Raw genomic sequence first — 18,748 nt, forward strand, 5'->3', positions numbered from 1 at the left:
AGCTCAGTCAAATCGTGGTGAATGAGCCTGGTGATCTCAGATTGTGTAAGAGTCAGAGAGGGCGCATCCAGTGAGTATTGGAAGGGAGGCAATATGTCTATGCTGAACCCTTGCGCTTGAAACCATGATGTCATCTCCCTATACCTACATGTTGTATCTCCCTGCATGGCTAACTGTCGAGAGGATTGAAGTGCAAGGCGTGCATATCTGTTTCTGGGAAGTTCCCACATGCGATCTATGAAGGAGACAGATCTGGTGAGCGCCTCAACCACTAGTGGGGGGGCAGCTAGCTCTGCTCATACAATAGCACGTGGTACTGAAGCCTTGGCTCTAATGAGCCGCGAGATTATAGAGACCAGAGGCTTCTCCATGTCCCCCCATCCTTCACTGTGACCTGTCCTTCCGTGATGATCCAGTGAAGGTCCCCAAATCTCAGCTCCGTAAAGCAATGCAGAAGGCACCAAAGTGTCAAAGAGCCAGAGCTTTGTCCGAGGCTCCTTAAACCGAACCTGTGAACACATCCTTTCCAATCTACTCAATGCTGCATGGGCTCTAGTCAATCTAGTCTCTGCTGCCCTCCTCAATGAAAATGTTGGCCCACTAAAAACCACTCCAAGGTAAGTGTAAGCATCTGTATACTCCACCTTCTCGTGGCCGTATGTGAATGCTGAACCCTTGCGCTTGAAACCATGATGTCATCTCCCTATACTTGCATGCTGTATCTCCCTGCATGGCTAATTGTCGAGAGGACTGAAGTGCAAGGCGTGCATATCTGTCTCTGGGAAGTTTCCACATGCGGTGTATGAAGGAGACGCATCTGGTGAGCGCCTCCACCACTAGTGGGGGGGTAGTGTAGCGCGGATAGTGTGTCGTGCTCTCTATAGTGGGTGCCCCTCAGTGCAATGTACGTGACAATCTCACTCAAAACAGACTGAAAACAAAGGAACAATAGACAACAATTGAGCTCACAGAGACACAACAGCAACAGACCACAACATATGACTCGATTATCTCAAAGAACTGATAAAGACTTTGGCGTGGTAGCACACTCAGCTCCAGCCCAGGACTCACAGGTACAATGGGGTATTGAGGCTCAGATGTGCGAGGATGGTGAAGACGTGCTGTGTGTATAGACTCTATACTCAAAATGACAACGCTGGACCATATATGAAGCAGATGAAAAAATGACCCAACAGCTCCTACTCATATGTACAACCATAAAGAGCCACCAACGGCTCATAAATGTCAGCCATTTAAGTCTATCCCCAAACTGAGTGGTGGTGACCTGGCCACGATGTCCACTAGACCACCGTCCGCCACGTGTCACTATCCAGCCCAGAGAGTCTGTCCATTGTGAACCAGACCAGACCAACTTTACTAGCTATGTGTCCTGTGTAAGTGACACTGTAGCCTTGCTACAGGTTGCCCGCCACAAAAGCACTCACCCTCTCGGTGAGAGAACTGTTGAAATTGCCAAAAGACTGAACTCCAATAATAAATCACTACTGTACTGTTATGTTGAGAAGACTGTCAATCATCATCCCAAAGAAAGAGTAGTGGCTATAACTGCACCTGAAGGATCAGTCTCCGGAGGTGGAGCCATCAAATCAATGGTGGAACTTCGGTGTTGGACTAGAGGTTGCTGGGCTCTGTTGTCCATAACTTGGCCGCCAGCGAAAGGAGCCGTCAGCTTCTGTAGGGCAGAGGGTCACACCTGTCCAGTAGTGTACTGAGGATGACGAGTGACACAACTATGGCGTTGTGTACCACCAACACCGTTGCAGCAAGGAACACAATGCATGTGGGACGATGGCGATGACTGAAACCCATGAGGGTACTGTTGACTGTAGTACTGAACTGGAGGTTGTGTGTAGAGTCCCTTAAAGTGCTGAGAAGGACCTGCAGCAATGGTGGCTCGGATCCAGTTCATCCAAACCCGAGCCCGAGCTCGAGACCGAGCCCGAGCCCGAGCCTGAGCCGACCTATCTCCATGTAGAAGCATTTCCCGAATCATTTGTACTTGTGCTCTAAGGTCTTCAATGATGTGTGACTTTATTTTCAAAGCTTGTTGTAGCGCAAAAATCGTAGCATCCCGATCTGATATGGCACTTTCGGCCACCTTCAGAGATCCCTCCATAGTTGCGTATATGGCAGAGTGGCGTTGGTGCGTGGCAGCTAACTGTTCCGCTCCAAGCTCTATGGTGGCGATAGCATTTCTGGAGTCTTGTAATACTTTCTCCGAAAGATGTAACAGAGAAGTAGAGTCAGCCACCCTTGAAGATGATACTGGAGGACTCCCAAGTGGCACAGGTGGCTCGGCAAGAGTAGGTACTACTGGTGGAGTAGGAGCTGAAGTAGGAGTTGAGACGATAGTTGCAGGTGTAGTCAGATCAATATGGGTGAATATTGGGGAAGAAGGTAGAGGAATCTCCGACGGAGAAGCCGCCGATTTGTCATGAAGTTCGGAAGTGGACACTAGCCAAGTACAGAGAGGGGTGGAAGACAGGGAGCACCGCAGAGAGCGCCGCGGAAGATGTGTTGCTTTAGTCTGTTGGCTCTCAGATATTGGCAAAGAGAGTAGAGACTCTGCTGTATCCTTCGCCACCTTTGCTTTGATCTTCTTTTTCTTCTTGATTTTAGTATCAGCATGATTGTTTAACGATTTCCTTTTACCTTGCACATTGCGTGTATCCTCATCTACTTCGTTTGGTGTAACATGTATACTTATGACCCATGTCAAGAGAGGGGTTGCGAAACATTTGAAGCTGAGCTGCACAAATCTCCGTGGGTCCGAAACCTTTTGGCCCTAGACTGTAACGATGAAAAAAGGATCTGGTGAAATCCAGAGGGTTGAAAACTGAGAGAAGGTTCAGGTGGCAGGCTTCGCAGATGGAAAGGTGGTCATACCCATAGCATGGCCTAACCTTGTATTGGTGAGTTTATGACCCCTGACCTTGGGAAAGTTTCTCAGAAGATCATGAATCATCTCTATAGGAATAGTGGTTGGGAGATCTTTGACCAGTGATGTGAGCTCATAGTCTGTAGCTAGTCCTTGGAGAGGATCTGACTGAGAGATGGTCGAGGCAGCTGTAGATAAACAGCCAAGGAGAATGGTGTGGGACTCTTAGATGTAGCCGGCCTACTGATCTCTTGATGGATGATTTCCTGATTGCGTTTCTTTTTAGTTACTGTTTTCACGTTTGTTTTTTTTTACGCATCTGATTCAGAGACAGCTTTTGAATCCGACCCTGAAGTTGGGGATGCTTTTGTAACTTTCATTTCTGGCATCACTGGAAGTGAAGTCATCCAGATTTTGGCCGCTAGTTTCTGAGTCTGCCTCCTCTTTAGCTGAACTCAGCTTGGAGGGTTTGCTGCTACCTGCCATGATAATTGCAAATCTTCTGACACTAACTGATGTGCACACCCTGTTGAGTGATTGGAGTTGTTCTAATGCAAAGCAGAAGAACGTCAGACACTGAACAGACTCAAAAACTGATCCATGATTGCATACATATCTACACTTGCATACATGAAATAACTCTTCAATTACTGTATACTCCTTTTTGAAGGAGCGGAAGCGAAGAAGCCGAACTGCTGAAAGAAGTCGAAGAGGCAAGCAATCGAATTGGGAAGAGCGGCGAGAGATGTGCGTGATTAGGGTTACTTTGGTGGGAAGGCTCACGAATAAAGCCGCTTAAAAAAAAAAGAGGGTAGAGGTCGAGTTTGCGTTTGACAAACCCGGACGGCCTAGTTTATCAAGGGGAGAGGTAGGGTGAATTGGTGAGGGGGACCAGTTGGGTAGGGGGAAAAGGGCGAGTTGGATTGGGAGGGGAACCAATTTGGAGAGGGCGAATTGGGAGAGAGGGAGAGGGAGGCGAATTGGGGTAGAGGGTGGAACGAATTAGGGAAGAGGGGGAGGGGGGACGAATTGGAAGAGGGGAGGGAAGCAAATTGGGAGAAAGGGAAGGGATGAATTGGGAGAGGTGAGGGGACGAATTGGGCAGAATAAAAAAAAGGTGGGACAAATTGGGGAAGAGGGAAGAGGACGAGTTGGGAGAGGGCGAATTGGGGAGGGGAAGAGGGACGAATTGGGACTGGGAGGGGGGACGAATATGGAGAGGGCGAATTGGGATAGTGGGGAGGGGGACGAATTGGGACTTGGAGCGGGACGAATATGGAGAGGGCGAATTGTTGAGGGGGAAGAGGACGAATGGGGACAGTGGGGAGAGGGGCGAGTTGGGACTGGTAGGGGTGACGAATATAGATAGGGGGGAGTTGGGAAATATGAGAAAAGGGCGAATTGGGAGATGGGGCGGGACTAGGGAAGAGTGGAAAAAGCAAAAAGGGAGGGGGCGATATGGGAGAGAGGGGCTAGTTGGGAGAAAGAGAGGGCATCACAGGCTCATTGTAGTATACCAGACAACAACGAAGACATGGGTTTTACAGATAAGTTGCAGAGCCCAGTAAAGCTTTGGCATGGAGCTGGATCCATTAGGAGATTACGACTAGAGCCGCCAAATAAGTAGAGGTCAAATTTGCCTTAACGATAGCAAAGGAAGGCCAAAGGGCACAGGGTAGGGACAGGGCAGGACACGAGAAACAGACAAGTCCGCGCTACAGAAAGAAGCGTGGGAACTTGGAGAAATTATCACAGAACAGACCAGGTGAGGAGTTCAACTTAAGAGATTCCAGTAAGAACGTCAAACGACACTAAAACAACGCTGATGATTGAAATGCTCATGATAGAAATGTGGTTCACACTTAGAGAAAGATTGATTGGATTTTAAGAAGTATCCCAATTTCTGTGGAGAAAGGATACCTTAGGAGGAAATGTGGAAACTTCTACAGGCATAGCATAGATACTGAGAGTGTTGCACAGACAGTAATAGAACGGGTGTTTTGATGGGAAGGTAGTGGGGAGAAGAGAAATGGGAGATTCATCATTAGGCATAACGGTTTTAGCTGGCGAAATGGCTGCAGACTATTTACTCAGATGTTTACTTACAGGAATAATAGCACTTGATTCTGGAGCCATTTACCAGCGGCAATGGAACACCGTCCAAAGTTACTAACTGGATTGCTCCTTATGGCAAAATTTCTTGTACAATGAATGGCCCTTGCCAGGCTGGGACCAACTTCTTAGCTTTTTTCAGATACTTTGCTTGATAGAGTAGCACCAGTGTTTCCTACGTCATTTTCGGGTTTCTGAGATGGCGATCATGCCACGGTTTGCGGCGAAGTTGCTCAGCTTGGAGAGCATGTGAAGCTAACATCTTGCTTTCTTCTAACTGTGAGAGACCAGAGAGGTTTGCGGAAGCAATCCCCGTTGTGACGCGAAGTTCGAACACTTCCCACTCTTGCTGAACCTGAGTTGAACTCACATGGTGCAATTGCTTCTAGACCGAAAGCTAGCTGGAAAGGGGAGTAGTTAGTGGTTGCCTTGAAGGAGGTGGGATAAGCCCAAACTTTGTCGAGGATAGCATGAGCCCAAAAAGCTGGATGCAGGTGACAAGCTTTCTTGAGAAGCGTGATTAGCACTTTGTTAGTGCTCTCAGTTTGCCCATTTGCTCTAGAATAGTAAGAGCAAGATTTGCGATGAAAAATCTTGTAGTTTGTGAGGAGTGTGGAGATTAGGTCGTTGACGAAATGACTATTTTGATCACTCGTGATTTCCAGAGGGTACCCAAACCTGCAAAAAATATTTTCATACAAAAATATTGCGACAGTGGCGGCTGGACAGTCCATGGTAGTCACCGCCTCGGCCCACTTTGTTGCGTAATCCGTTGCTACCAGGAGATACTTACGATTGCCGGGTTCAGTAGGTGGAGTGATTGGACCAACAAAGTCCAAGTGCCATCGCTCAAAGGGCAACCATGCCATAGATACCTGCAGAGAGCGATTGGAATGCTTGCTAGGCTTGGGCGCACATCGCTGACAGGCATCACAAATTTTGACATGAGCAGTAGCATCTCTGAATAGATAGATCTCCATCATAAGCTTGTTTGTAAGATTTTTTGCGTCGTGATGTGATTAGGGTAATGGCCACCTGTAGGACCACTGTGTGCATCTTCTAGAATGTGGTCTACTTGATGAAGAGAGACACACCTACACAGCACACCATCTGGCCCAGATTTGTAGAGTTGTCCGCCAATCAAAGAGAAGGGTCTAGACTTCAGCAAGAATCTTCTTTTTTGCAAGGGAGAAGCATTCTTAGGATATAGGCCAGTAGAGAGAAGATGTAACTCATCTCCATACCATTCTAGGGTACTGTCGACCTTAAAGAGATGACTATCTGGAAAGTAATCATCAACCCCAGTATCGGGCTCACCTGTATGTATGCGAGAGAGATGGTCGGCCATGACGCGCCGCTTGCCTCGACTAAGAACTTCTTCGAAGTCGAATTCTTGGAATATCAGTAGCCACCTCCAGACTCTTCTTGCAACTTGGGGTTTATTCAGAAGATAGCGTAGCGCAAGATGATTCGTGATGATAGTGAAGTGAACCCCTAACAAGTAATGACGAAACTTTTATAAAGAATACACCATAGCAAAACCTTCCCTTTCTGTGGTACCGTAGTTGCGCTCTGCTTTGGTGAGCAGGCGACTTGCATAGTGAACAGGGCGATCCAGGTTGTACTCCTTACTAGGCTGAGTCAACACGACACCCACAGCCAGTTGACTGGCATCAGTATGCACATGAAAAGGGAGAGACCAATGTCGAGCTACTAAAATACGTGCTTCAGTGAGGCGTGTTTTGAGGTATGCAAATGCTTCAGCCTGCGGTTTTGACCATTTGAAGGGTACAGTAGCACCGGTGAGTCGGGTCAATGGTTGAGCCACATGTGCATACATTCATATAAACTTGCGATGATAGCCTGTGTGGCCTACAAAACTCTGAACACCTTTCTGATTGATGGGAAGTTGTAACTTCAAGATGGCCAGGATCTTCTTTGGGTCAAGCGCTAAACCTTTGGCAGACACCAAATGGCCTAGAAGTGTACCCTCAGTGACCAAAAAATGACATTTGTTAGGAGTGAGCTTTAGGCGTGCCTCTCTGCACCTGAGGAAGACAACAGAGAGCTCAGCGAGGTGCTCCTCTAGATTTTCCAATGGGATTGAACATTGGGCACCTGAGAAGGTCGAAAAATTGTCCATGAAGGTGCGAAGATGATCTGTAAGTAAAGGAAAGAATATAAGATATACTGCTCGATTGAAGGAAGGTGGAGCGTTTTTCAAGCGAAACGACATCCTAGTGTAGATAGAAATACCCCAGGGAGTCACAAAGGCCGTTTTAAGCTGATCAATCCTTTCTACAGGGCAGTGTCGAGACAAGGAGGGGATCCTTCTGGCAACGAACATTTGCTTTGATAAGGTCCATACTCCCCGCACCTGTAGCACAAAATTGACCTATTGGAGGGGCGAGGTGGTCTCGGCTCTTGCTACATGGGGCCGTGTAGAAGCTTTGGGGAACTGAAGGAGTACTAGCATGATAAAAGCTAGGGGATGCAAAGTTGTTGTGCATACCTTGCATAGGAGGTGTTGTCAGTAGAGGTGGCATCGGGTTTTGATGGCCATAGGGTGAAACCATGCTGGATGCAGGTGCTATGCCTTGTTGGAGAGAAGGATCTAGACTTTGTTGTATTTGCCGCAATCCCCTGATATAATAGCGAATCCTTGTCTTCATGCCCTGACTTTTCGCAGAAGTGGCAATATGCTCGAAGGGGACAGTCCTGTGGTGGATGATCTGGAGAGCGACACGAGCTGCACCATACCATAGCCTTAAGTCTCCTGCTGAGACCGAAGCTCTTCTAGCTCTCTCTTGATTTGATCCAAAGCCTCAAGATGTGGTGGTTTCTCCTGTCGAAGAGAGATTGATTTCTCCTCTTGCAGAGCGCGTTGAAGTTTTAGGGCTTCAAGTTCCCTATGTAAAGACGTCAATGGATCAGCAGGACTTTCCGAAAACACGGAGGGAGTCTCTATGTGAGGGGAGTTGGTGAACAGCTTCTTAGCCCCCTCTTTCCTAGTAGCTGCTGCAACGAAGTCCTCTAGAGTGTCGTCGGGTCGGAGACTCTCTCGGAGTTTTTGCTGAGAAGTTTTCGGAAGAGCCTTCTCCACCCACTTCTTAACCATAAATTCACCGGGTTGTTGGGGAAGCTTGGCAACCAGAGACTTGGTTTTAGTCATAAGTTTTGCAAAAATCTCCTCTGGCTGGAGCACCATGCTGGCCAACTCATCCAAAACCTTCTCTTGGTAGTCGCCTCGCGTGAATGCTGTATAGAACTGTTGTCTTAAAGCTGTCCAAGTTGCAAAATGGTTCTCTGCAAACTGACTGTACCATTTGTTTGCTAAGCCATCCAAGGTAGATGGAAAGAGCACCAAATAAGCACCCTCTCTAGTAAGACCCCGACCCCTACAGAGAGATACAAACTTTCTTGCATGGTCGTCTGCATCTTTTGAAGAGAGTCCCTTGAAGGTAGGAAACTTGATGTTTACCTTGGCCAAAACGTTGGCCAACGCCTTCGTGGCCTCTTGCTCAGGAGCCCGTTGCTCAATAGCCTGCTGTAACAAAATAGGACGAATGAGCTTGGTGATCTCGGATTGTGTAAGAGTCAGAGGGGGGCATCTGTGAGTACGGGAAGGGAGGCAATCTGTCTATGCTGAACCCATGCGCCTGAAACCATGATGTCGTCTCCCCATACCAGCATGCTGTATCTCCCTGCATGGCTAACTGTCGAGAGGACTCAAGTGCAAGGCGTGCATATCTGTCTCTGGGAAGTTCCCACATGCGGTGTATGAAGGAGAGAGAGAGAGAGAGAGAGAGAGAGAGAGAGAGAGAGAGAGAGAGAGATGAAATGTTATATTAACGTCTTCTAAAGGCCAAAATGACCTATGAGACCAAAAAGTTACAATTGGTGAATCTGATATCATGTCTGAGTATGAAATGTTATATTAACGTCTTCGAAAGGCCAAAATGACTTAGGAGACCGTAACGTTACAATTGGCATCAGTCTGAGTATGAAATGTTATATTAACGTCTTTGAAAGGCCAAAATGTTACAATTAATGAATCTGATAATTTGCTTTTGAAGATTTTACAGCTTGTAGAGATTAGTACGGAAAGTTCAGAGAGAGAGAGAGAGAGAGAGAGAGAGAGAGAGAGAGAGAGCTAAGTGCATGTTTTTTACTGGCTTGTTCTAAGAGCGGAGTGGATGTGTAGATTTGCCAGGCATGCAGATCAGCGGTGAAGCGAATAGGTATGTGGGAGTCACTGAAGTCACTCGCTCGGGGCTATGAGTATCTCATGGGTCTTGTGCTGCTTACCCCTATTGCCATATTGGCATGGTTCCCATTTATCTCCGACTTCCAAACACGGCTACTTTTCAACCAGGCATTTAGCAGAGGGTTGCAGATCTCCCGTATTCTGGCAGGCAGAAAGGAGAAGAAAATGAACTAATGGGTATATAAAAGCCTAATACAGGACAGTTGGATGTCCAAAGTGGGTTATACATTTCACACGAAGAAGGGCAGAATGAAGTAGCAGGTTGGTGATGATGGTAAAATTTTCTCCCGCATACCACAATCTGATGGAAGTTGACGGATTTCTGATTGAATTTGACAGAATTCTGAAGCTATTTGACGAAATTTTATGGCTGGAGAATGTGATTGCCCACAGTCTAGCCTTTGGATATGATCGAAGTGAATTAGTCCTCTGCAACCCTCCACACAGTTTTGCATGACATTACAGTCTAGCCATGGGATATGACCCAATAGAATTATTCCTCTGCCACCCTCCACACAGAACCTTCTCTGATCTTGTATCATGTATGAATGAAATCGATTAAGATATAGCCTTCAGAATTCTTTTGCCCCTTGAGGTTATCTCCATCCCATGTTGTATCATAGAAAGCCCTTTTTGTCAAGTTTTCCCTTCACATAGGGAAGGTCCAGGGCTTTATATCATCACCACAAACCGAGAATTATAGTGTAAAGTAACATGGTTGAGTTCTTGAAGAGCTTTTTTGTAATGAAAACCTACTCCTACGAGGCATCTGTATAAAGCTTCACAATTTTGCCCGTCGTGTAAAAGTGCAGTGCTGTGGTTCATTTGGTTGTTTTATGCGAGCATTGAGCCTCATAGATTTAATTTCCTCGTTGAGGGGGTCTGAGGCATCTGTGTGTTCTACTGTTTATCAAATATTTGATTTGAGATGAAAATTTTCCCTTGAAAAGAAGTTTTTAGTTTTAGTAATGTACTTATGCTTAAAGATTGCTATAATTGTTATTGAATCTATAAACATAGTAACTATGACCTTCAATGTGTGCTTTTGAGGAGTTATGGATCTGAATTTTGGTAGGAAAACTAGATATGTACAAGTATAACAGAATTTTAACCTATGCACTATCATCCAAGCAGGACGTAACTGACAGCTATGAGAAGTGCCAATTGTTTTAGGTGTTTGTAGACATGTAACTCTTGAGCATCTTCAACAATGGGTTGTGTGATGATGGAATCCCATAAATTTTCTGGTTCAGCATTGGAAGACTGGTGTTGTTGATCTGTTTAAATTGAGCGGAAGCATTATGGTACAAGCAAATTGGAATATGTTTCGACTAGCTCTGAAGAAACCGTGTGCTGTAATTTAAATTCATTGCTCTAAGTCTGTGTCATAAACAGGGTGTCCTAAAATGTGCAGGCATTTAGGGGAAACTACCAAGATACCCAAATTGCCCTTCAATGTTTTTGATATGCTACTTGTGAGATAAAACATTTCGAAAGACAATTTTTTTGGCTAAGATTGTTCTGCGGTATTTTGTTAGTTTACCCTTGTGTTTATTACAGCCAAACCACTGGTTGTTTTGCTTTCAGTATCAAGTTCATAAGTAGCCTTGATTCTATGTTCACGACTTTAAAGCCCTCAAATTGACATGGTACAACAGCTGTAGCGCCATCGCTTCACGAGCTTTAAACTGCTTTGGACATAGCCAGTGTGTAGACCAGAGAGAGAGAGAGAGAGAGAGAGATAGGCACCTCCGACTTCTCGTTTGCAGTCTTCGACGCCTTCCTGATGAGATGGGGATTTTTCTCTTTTAGGAAAATTACCAACCTCAAATTTCAAAAATTCCAAATATCTATTTTGGCTGAAGATTTTCTCTTCTTTATTTCTGTTTGACAATCGAAATCCATGTTTGAGTGCTTAGGATGTAATTTGTCACAGATTACCTTCCAAAAATATGTAATCATGTCCAAAAATAATGAAGGAATTCATATCCGACGCCTACATAACCAACTCAAATTCCAGTTTTAGCATCTTGTATTGATAGACAATCAGTCTGCTAATGAAAAACTAGAGTCTTTTTAATCTTTGGATACATTTAATCTTACAACAAGGCTTATTTTGGGAATTTTGAAAAATTTGAAGGGCATTTTGGGAATTTATGACTATTGGGGGTATTTTTGAAATTTTTGAAATTTGAGGTATTTTGGGAATTTCCACAAATTAGAGGGGTATTTTGATAATTTTCCCTTCCCTTTTCATAAGTAAAAAGGGCTCTGTCACACACGTCCGCCTAGACATGTGAGAATGTGTTTGCAAAAGGTGATTGGTAGAACAAGTTGCTTGTAGCTCAATCCCTCGCCCATCACAGCGGACGTCCACAAAATTTGTGGCAAAACAGCATGCGGGAGTTCGAGCCTTCAACCTCGTCTCTCGCAGGCAAGACGTCTCCAGCCGTGTTAAAACACAAACCTTGTTTGTTTCGTGTGACATGCAAGGCAATTGCGCTCAAATTGACAAGTTTTGTTGCACCCGAGTTTACCTATTTTCTCGAATTGACACAAAGTTGATAGAGCGGCTTAGATCACACCTAATCCCCGAAATGGGTGTGGGCCATTGATCCCCTCTTGCCTGTGCTTGTGTGAGATAGTGAGGAGGGTGTAACAAGGCTCGAAAAAATAGATAATAGGGGTATCTTTGGAGATCTCTCTCTCTCTCTCTCTCTCTCTCTCTCTCTCTATCTATCTATCTATCTATCTTTTGTCTCTTGGAGGTGACGTCTCTCACAATGTCTCAACTAGCACACATGAAAGAATGCATGCCCAAAATCTTGCTACCAAAGATAAGGGGAAACTCGTGTTCTACAGAGGAGTCAAAGTGGTAGTACTTGATATACACACGGAATGCAATGCGAGACATATGGGGCCAACCTAAAGCTTGCACAATGGAATTGCAATGGCTCATTATCATTGGATATTGGAGTGGTTGAGGATTCCTTTAGATTGAGTGACATCATTTTCTATTTAGAGACACATAGACCCAAAGAGCACACTCCTAAAGGTGATTAGATATAGATGGGAGAGTACATGTAGACAAGTGACTCGTAATGAGCACATTAGCAGAGGATCAAGAGTTGTAATAGTGTTATTTAGGGTGGAGTTGCACCTTCTCATCCAAGTGGTTTGCAGCGATGAGAGTGAATGTTGTATGTGGGTGAGAGTTAGAGCAGAGGAGGGCAAAGCTCTACATTTCCATATGTTTACATAGGGCAGGCACAAGATCATGATGGTAAAAGGTAGAGCATTTTATACATGCTAGAGATCATATTGATGGTCTATTGGCCTTCATGTTCAAGAGGGCCATGTATGAGGGATTTTGTGAGACTTGGAGGATATCTACGATTGTATGTACCACTACATAAGTTTGAAGATCCAACCGTACATACTAACTATTGCACTATCATGATTGGCGACATATTGGGCAAGCTATATGCATCTATGCTTGAGCATGAGTTGAGGAAATTGGCACACACACACACACACACACACACACACACACACACACACACAGAGAGAGAGAGAGAGAGAGAGAGAGAGAGAGAGAGAGAGAGAGAGAGAGAGATGGTGTACAAGCTTCAGGGCAAGCTAGATGCAGGAGGGGATTATTGACACTTGATCACGCTTACAATGACCATTGAGAAGGGCAGAGGACATCGGAGGTGGATTTATTGTAGCTTTGTGGATTTTTGCAAAACCTTTGACATAATTGCCAAGCTAGATCCGTACAGAGACTACATGACTTGGGAGTCCACACGAGCTAGTATGGGATATCATGGCACTCTACAAGAGAATTATTTACTGAGAGTGTACGATAGGAGAGGGCCTTTCGAAGCCTGTCACTCTACTATTGGGGTGAATAAGGGATGCCCAAGTTTTATGAATTTGTTTCGATTGTATATTAATGAGTTTTTTAACTATATTATGACTATACGAGATAAAGGGGCATAGTTGTCAGGTACATGGATACCTTTATTGCTTTATGCCAATGATATTATGCTTATTTCAGTATGTCGAGAGGGTATGCATAGACATCTAAATGCATTGAATGCTTGTGCACATGATAGTGGGCTTTCCATCAACCTTGGAAAAACCGAGGTGATGGTATTCAATACTTCAACGCAATACCTTATGAGATCACACCTATTTTTACCTATGGATAGCAGATTGTGGAGTATGTAAGCTTCGATACATATCTTGGCATTGTACTTAATGGACCTAATTTCACTAAGAGAGGTGCTTCACATGCGAGATTGACCAGCGGATATGCAACATTAGTAGCAGGACTAGAAAGGATATGTTCACAAGTGCAGTTTTAGAAGCCACACACTAAACTATGGCTATTTGACACTTTGGTTACTTCTACCTAGCTTTATACGGAGTGTAGATATGGGGGCCTAGCCTTGATCATCATAGTAGATCAAGGTGCACATATGATGGATGAGGTCGATGGAGAGACCACTTGTTTTCATCATCTCCAAGCCAATCCACACAAAAGCCTTGGTTGCACAACGGATTATCAAAGCTGAGATAGAGTGCACCACCCATTGTAGTGGAGGATCTTGTTAGATTTGTGTCTTTCATTTATAGCACATGGGAGCTCCCACGCGATGAATATGCATGACTAGTGCTTGAGTCATTGTTATAGTTGGCTAGGGGGGTGATAATTCATGTTGGTTTGCACAAAAATCATCTTGGTTTGAGCTAATGGATTTAGTATGGACATGCTGCCCGAATTTTACTATTCCTTGGATGCACCATCCCTCACGCTCTCACATTGAGAGATTATTAGGATTATTAGACATGATCTCATTCAACTAGAAAATAGGAGGAGTTAACTGACTGCGTCACATGATTTGGGGATGAAGATGGTTGCTTATCAAGACCATTTCTCCACACAATAGATGATTGGTTTATCTCACACCAAACATATATGGAAACCCACCTATCTCATGGCATTAGATGTGTTATTTTTGGTGAGCTATGCACCTCATCTAAGAATTACAGATTAAGACTGCTTGATACAAAGGTATATCCTCAAAGGAGAGATTATGCCAGGTTTGCCACAGAGAGCTAGAGATAGAGGTGGGTGTTTTGATTACTTATCCAAAGAGGGCTTTTGCTCCTTATTTTGCATCATGAATTACTATGATAAGAGGTGCCTAGGTCTCATGTTGTCTGAAATTCGTAGACTTAAAGAGACTACCCTCAAGAGCAAAGGACCTACACATAGAGGATCCACACAAAGGCGACTCATTACTCTTCAGAGGGACTTAGAGAGACTAGCCTCAAGAGAAATGAACTGCACATAGAGGATCCACACACAGGCTGATCACTACTTCTTATAGGGGAACTTACTTGGGATGGCCCACTAATGGATACCTAGTCACACCCTCATTGGGGCATCCTTCTTGATTGAACCATTTAGCTTGGCCATTCACAACAAATGAGGATATGAGGATCATCATATCATAGACAAGATCTACGGTGGAGGATACCAAGCATCCTTGAGTAACATCCAATAGGGGATAGAGGACTGAATATACTAATTATATTTTTGAATATGTTAAGACTGCAAAGGATAGAGGGGCATAATTGCAGGTAGATGGATACCTCTATTTCTTTATTTCGATGCTATTATGATTATTTCATACTCTCCATAGGGTATTCAAATACATCTAGATGTGTTACACGCTTATGCATATGCTAGTGGGCTCTCCATCAACCTTGGCGAAACCAAAGTGATGGCATTCAATACTACAATGCCACAGGCTCACGAGATCAACATGCATTTTTACATATGGACATGAGATAGTGGAGTGTGTAGACATTTCTTGGTGTTGTATTCAATGGACTTAATTTCTCGACGAGAGGTGCTACACATGCAAGATTGAGGAGGGGATATGCAGCTTTAGGATGACTAGAGAGGATATGTTCATAGTTACAGTTTCAAGAGCCACACACTAAGCTGTGGCTAGTTGACACTTTGGTCACTTTTATCATGCTTTATGGAGTGTGGATATGGGTGCCTAGCCTGGGTCATCATCGTAGATCCAAGAAGATGCACATAAATTGAGAGAGAGAGAGAGAGAGAGAGAGAGAGAGAGAGAGAGAGAGAGAGAGAGAGAGAGAGAGAGAGAGAGAGAGAGAGAGAGAGAGAGAGAGAGAGAAATGAAATGAAATGAAATGATATATTAACGTCTACAAGAGGCCAAAATGACCTATGAGACCAACTGATTGCAATGATGAGTCTAGTACCAAGTCTGGGTACAAACAAGAAAACTACAAACAAAGAACTGATAGGAGTGCTACCGACTCCTATGGGTGGCTGGTAGGCTGAGCAATGGTATCATGCCATAAAGGTACAAAGTGGGGATAAGTGTCACCATGATACAATATAGCAGTAGCATGAAGCCTATCCCGATCGACATTCTGGGTGTCGTGCTAGAATCCTGTGGATCCTTTGCCGCAATCTCCGCCGGTGCTGCGTGGCTCCCCTCCTCAGTCGCGGTCGTCTCAAGCTCCCTAGCTCTATAGCTCGATCAATGAGAGTACCGCTGATGTGTGTATGGGTGGGAACCGAGCTCTCTGGTGGTGGTGTCCCCTCTGACTCTGTGGTACTCAGACTGAAGAAATCTGAGATGCGTCTCTGGGACTGTCTTTGTCTTTGCCCATTCAATAGAGCGTCTCTATGTCTCTGAATCTCAAGTAGGAATAATCCGAGACATCTTTGATCCTGATATCTCATGACTCTGTCTAACGAGTCAAAACCATCTCTGAATAGACAATGAAAGCGTCCCCGTATCTCATAGTAGACTGTGCAGCGACATATGTAGTGAAACTCTGTCTCTGGCTCTGCATGGCATAACTGACATATCCTACTGTCTGCTGGTATGCCTCTGAATCTACCTGTCTCAATCCCAAGCTGGTGTGAAGATGTGCGAATCTGGCCAATAGCACATCGTAACCTATGAGATAGATGTGTGTCCATGTAACTGGGCCGTGTGACAAATCCGTCTGTCGTGAGTTGAAGAAGATGTTCTCTATAGAAAACCCTCTTCGTACCCAACTCCCGTGATGGTTCTATCCATGTCCTCTTGCTATCAAGCTGGATAAGATCCTGCCGAATGAGTCTAGTAGTCTCCATCCGTGTAAGAGCCAAGGATGGTGCATCAAGAGAATACTGGAAAGGGGGTAGCCTGTCCATGCTGAAACCATGCCTCTGAAACCATGAGCTCATCTGTGCATACCAACATGATGTATCTCCCTGTAATGCCAGCTGTCTGGATGACTCGAGAGCAAGCCTGGCATACCTGTCCCTGGTGGTGTCCCATAAGCTGTGTACAAATGATAATGATCTGGTGAGTGCCTCAACCTCCATAGGTGGGGCAGCCAGCTCCGCTCGTATGATGTCATGTGGGACTGAGGCCTTGTCTCTAATCAGCCTAGAAATCATAGATATCAGGGGTCTCTCCATATTAGTCCATCCAGCACTGTCAATAGACGGTCCCCAAACCTGAACCGCGTAGAGCATAACTGAAGCGACCAAAGTATCGAAAAGCCAGAGCTTTGTTTGAGGTTCCTGGAACTGAACTTGCGAACAAATCCTCTCTAAACCACCTAGGGCTGCATAGGCACGAGTCAATCTAGTGTCTGCTGCCACTTTCAGTGTGAACCTCGGTCCACTAAAGACCACCCCAAGATATGTGTATGCATCAATGTACTCCATACTGTCCTGTCCATATGTGAAAGTAGGTGCTGATCTCCTAACCCACTGTGGCGTGGTATTAAATACCATGACCTTGGTTTTACCAAGGTTGACAGACAATCCACTATCCTCTGCAAAACTATGCAATGCGTCCAAATGTCTCTGCATACCCTCTGGCGATTCTAATATCAACACGATATCGTCAGCATACAATAAAAGAGGGATCCATGTCCCTACAAGCTGAGCACCTCTATCTCCTCCTCTGTCAATATAATCAGAGACCCCATCAACATACATACCAAATAAAGTAGAGGACAATGGGCATCCCTGTTTCACTCCGATGGTGGAGGGAACTATGTCGGATATCCCCTCTGATGTGCGTACATGACCCATCACTGAACTGTACAATGCCATGATCCCCCACATCAGCTCTGTGGGTACCCCCAATTCCATAAGCCGGTGCATCAATCTGGCCCTCGGCACTGTGTCAAAGGCTTTGCGAAAATCCACAAAGCTGCAGTATATCCGTCTACCATGTGCTCGACCCTCCTCAATGATAGCTCTGAGTGTAAAGACATGATCTAGTGTGGAGAAACCCCTTCTGAAACCAGCCTGCCAAGGTGCTCGTATGCCCATAATCTCTGCCCAACTGCTTAGCCTATGCTCGAGGATGGATGCATATAACCGTGCCAATGTGTGTCCTACCATGATAGTACGGTAATTCCGCGGCACTGTGGGGTCACCTGTCTTGAAGATAGGTACAATAGTAGATAATCTCCAAGACTCAGGGAGACCCTCACACATGACACGGTTGAATAGCCGTGCAAGCATCTCTGCCAACAAATCCCCAGCATGTATAATGTGCTCTGCTACCAAACCCTCATGATCCTGTGCCCGTCTGGTCTTCATCTTGTCAATGGCCTCCTTTACCATCTCAGTGGTAAAGAAGGTGCTCGTAGCCGGACATGGCTGTGGTGGGTCTGGTAATGGTGGTTGTCCAGGTACAGTGTATAAAGATGTTGCATACTGCCCCCATATCTCTGTAGAAGTAATCACTGGTGGGGGAGACTTCTCATGGAATAGACGCCAAGCCTCTCCTGAATCTCTACTAAGGAAGAGCTGATATAAATCTTGCTCCATCTGGACCAAGAAAGCTCGCTTCTTCCGTCGCACTAGTCGTCGTGTAGCAATGCGAGACTGTCTATAGGTGATCACTCCCAATGTAAGGTCCCGCTGTATCTGAGCTCTCCTCTGTCGACACTCCTCATCATACCAGTTGTTCTGAGGCATGTGCCCAGAACGACGTCTCTGCCCAGGCTGAGTGTGTGGAAAGTATACAAAACGTTTATGAATCATTGAGAAAAATTAAATCATCACTTTAAGATGTGTTGGATTCATCATCTTTGAATTTTTCATCTTCCATCTCATCATCATGACAATCATCCTCCTCATTAAGAATTGCAATGGTTGGGACTTGATTCATCGATCTTTCTCTCGTCCATCTCCTCCTCATCCAAAATAGTAGGTGGGAGAGGGTTGAAGATGGTCTCCATTTCATTAGTGGCAAAAGTGGTTCTTCCTCAAGCTGTTACTGGAACCACAAACCAAAGTTTTTGTTGGTGGATTGTTGGGATCTAGATGACCTGTAGAACAAAAGTTCAAATTCAATGACATTGGTATTATGGCACAAATAAATAAAGGTAAAAAAGGT

The 18,748-nt window shown here is 45.0% G+C and overlaps 1 protein-coding gene across 3 annotated transcripts in view; it reads left to right on the forward strand.

The window, feature by feature from the left end:
• LOC147445512 (callose synthase 3-like) overlaps nt 1-10,072 on the forward strand; it is a 58,042-nt gene extending 47,970 nt beyond the window's left edge. For all 3 annotated transcript variants that reach the window (XM_086525015.1, XM_086525016.1, XM_086525017.1), the window contains 2 exons: nt 9,216-9,539; nt 9,618-10,072. In XM_086525015.1, the coding sequence (XP_086381141.1) occupies nt 9,216-9,452 (237 nt within the window). In that variant the 3' untranslated portion in view covers nt 9,453-9,539; nt 9,618-10,072. The remainder of the gene's footprint in view (nt 1-9,215; nt 9,540-9,617) is intronic.
• The last annotated feature ends 8,676 nt before the right edge of the window (nt 10,073-18,748 follow it).

This window comes from Adiantum capillus-veneris, chromosome 12, assembly GCF_014529385.1.
Source record: "Adiantum capillus-veneris isolate H3 chromosome 12, ASM1452938v2, whole genome shotgun sequence".
Classification (NCBI taxonomy): Eukaryota; Viridiplantae; Streptophyta; class Polypodiopsida; order Polypodiales; family Pteridaceae; genus Adiantum; species Adiantum capillus-veneris.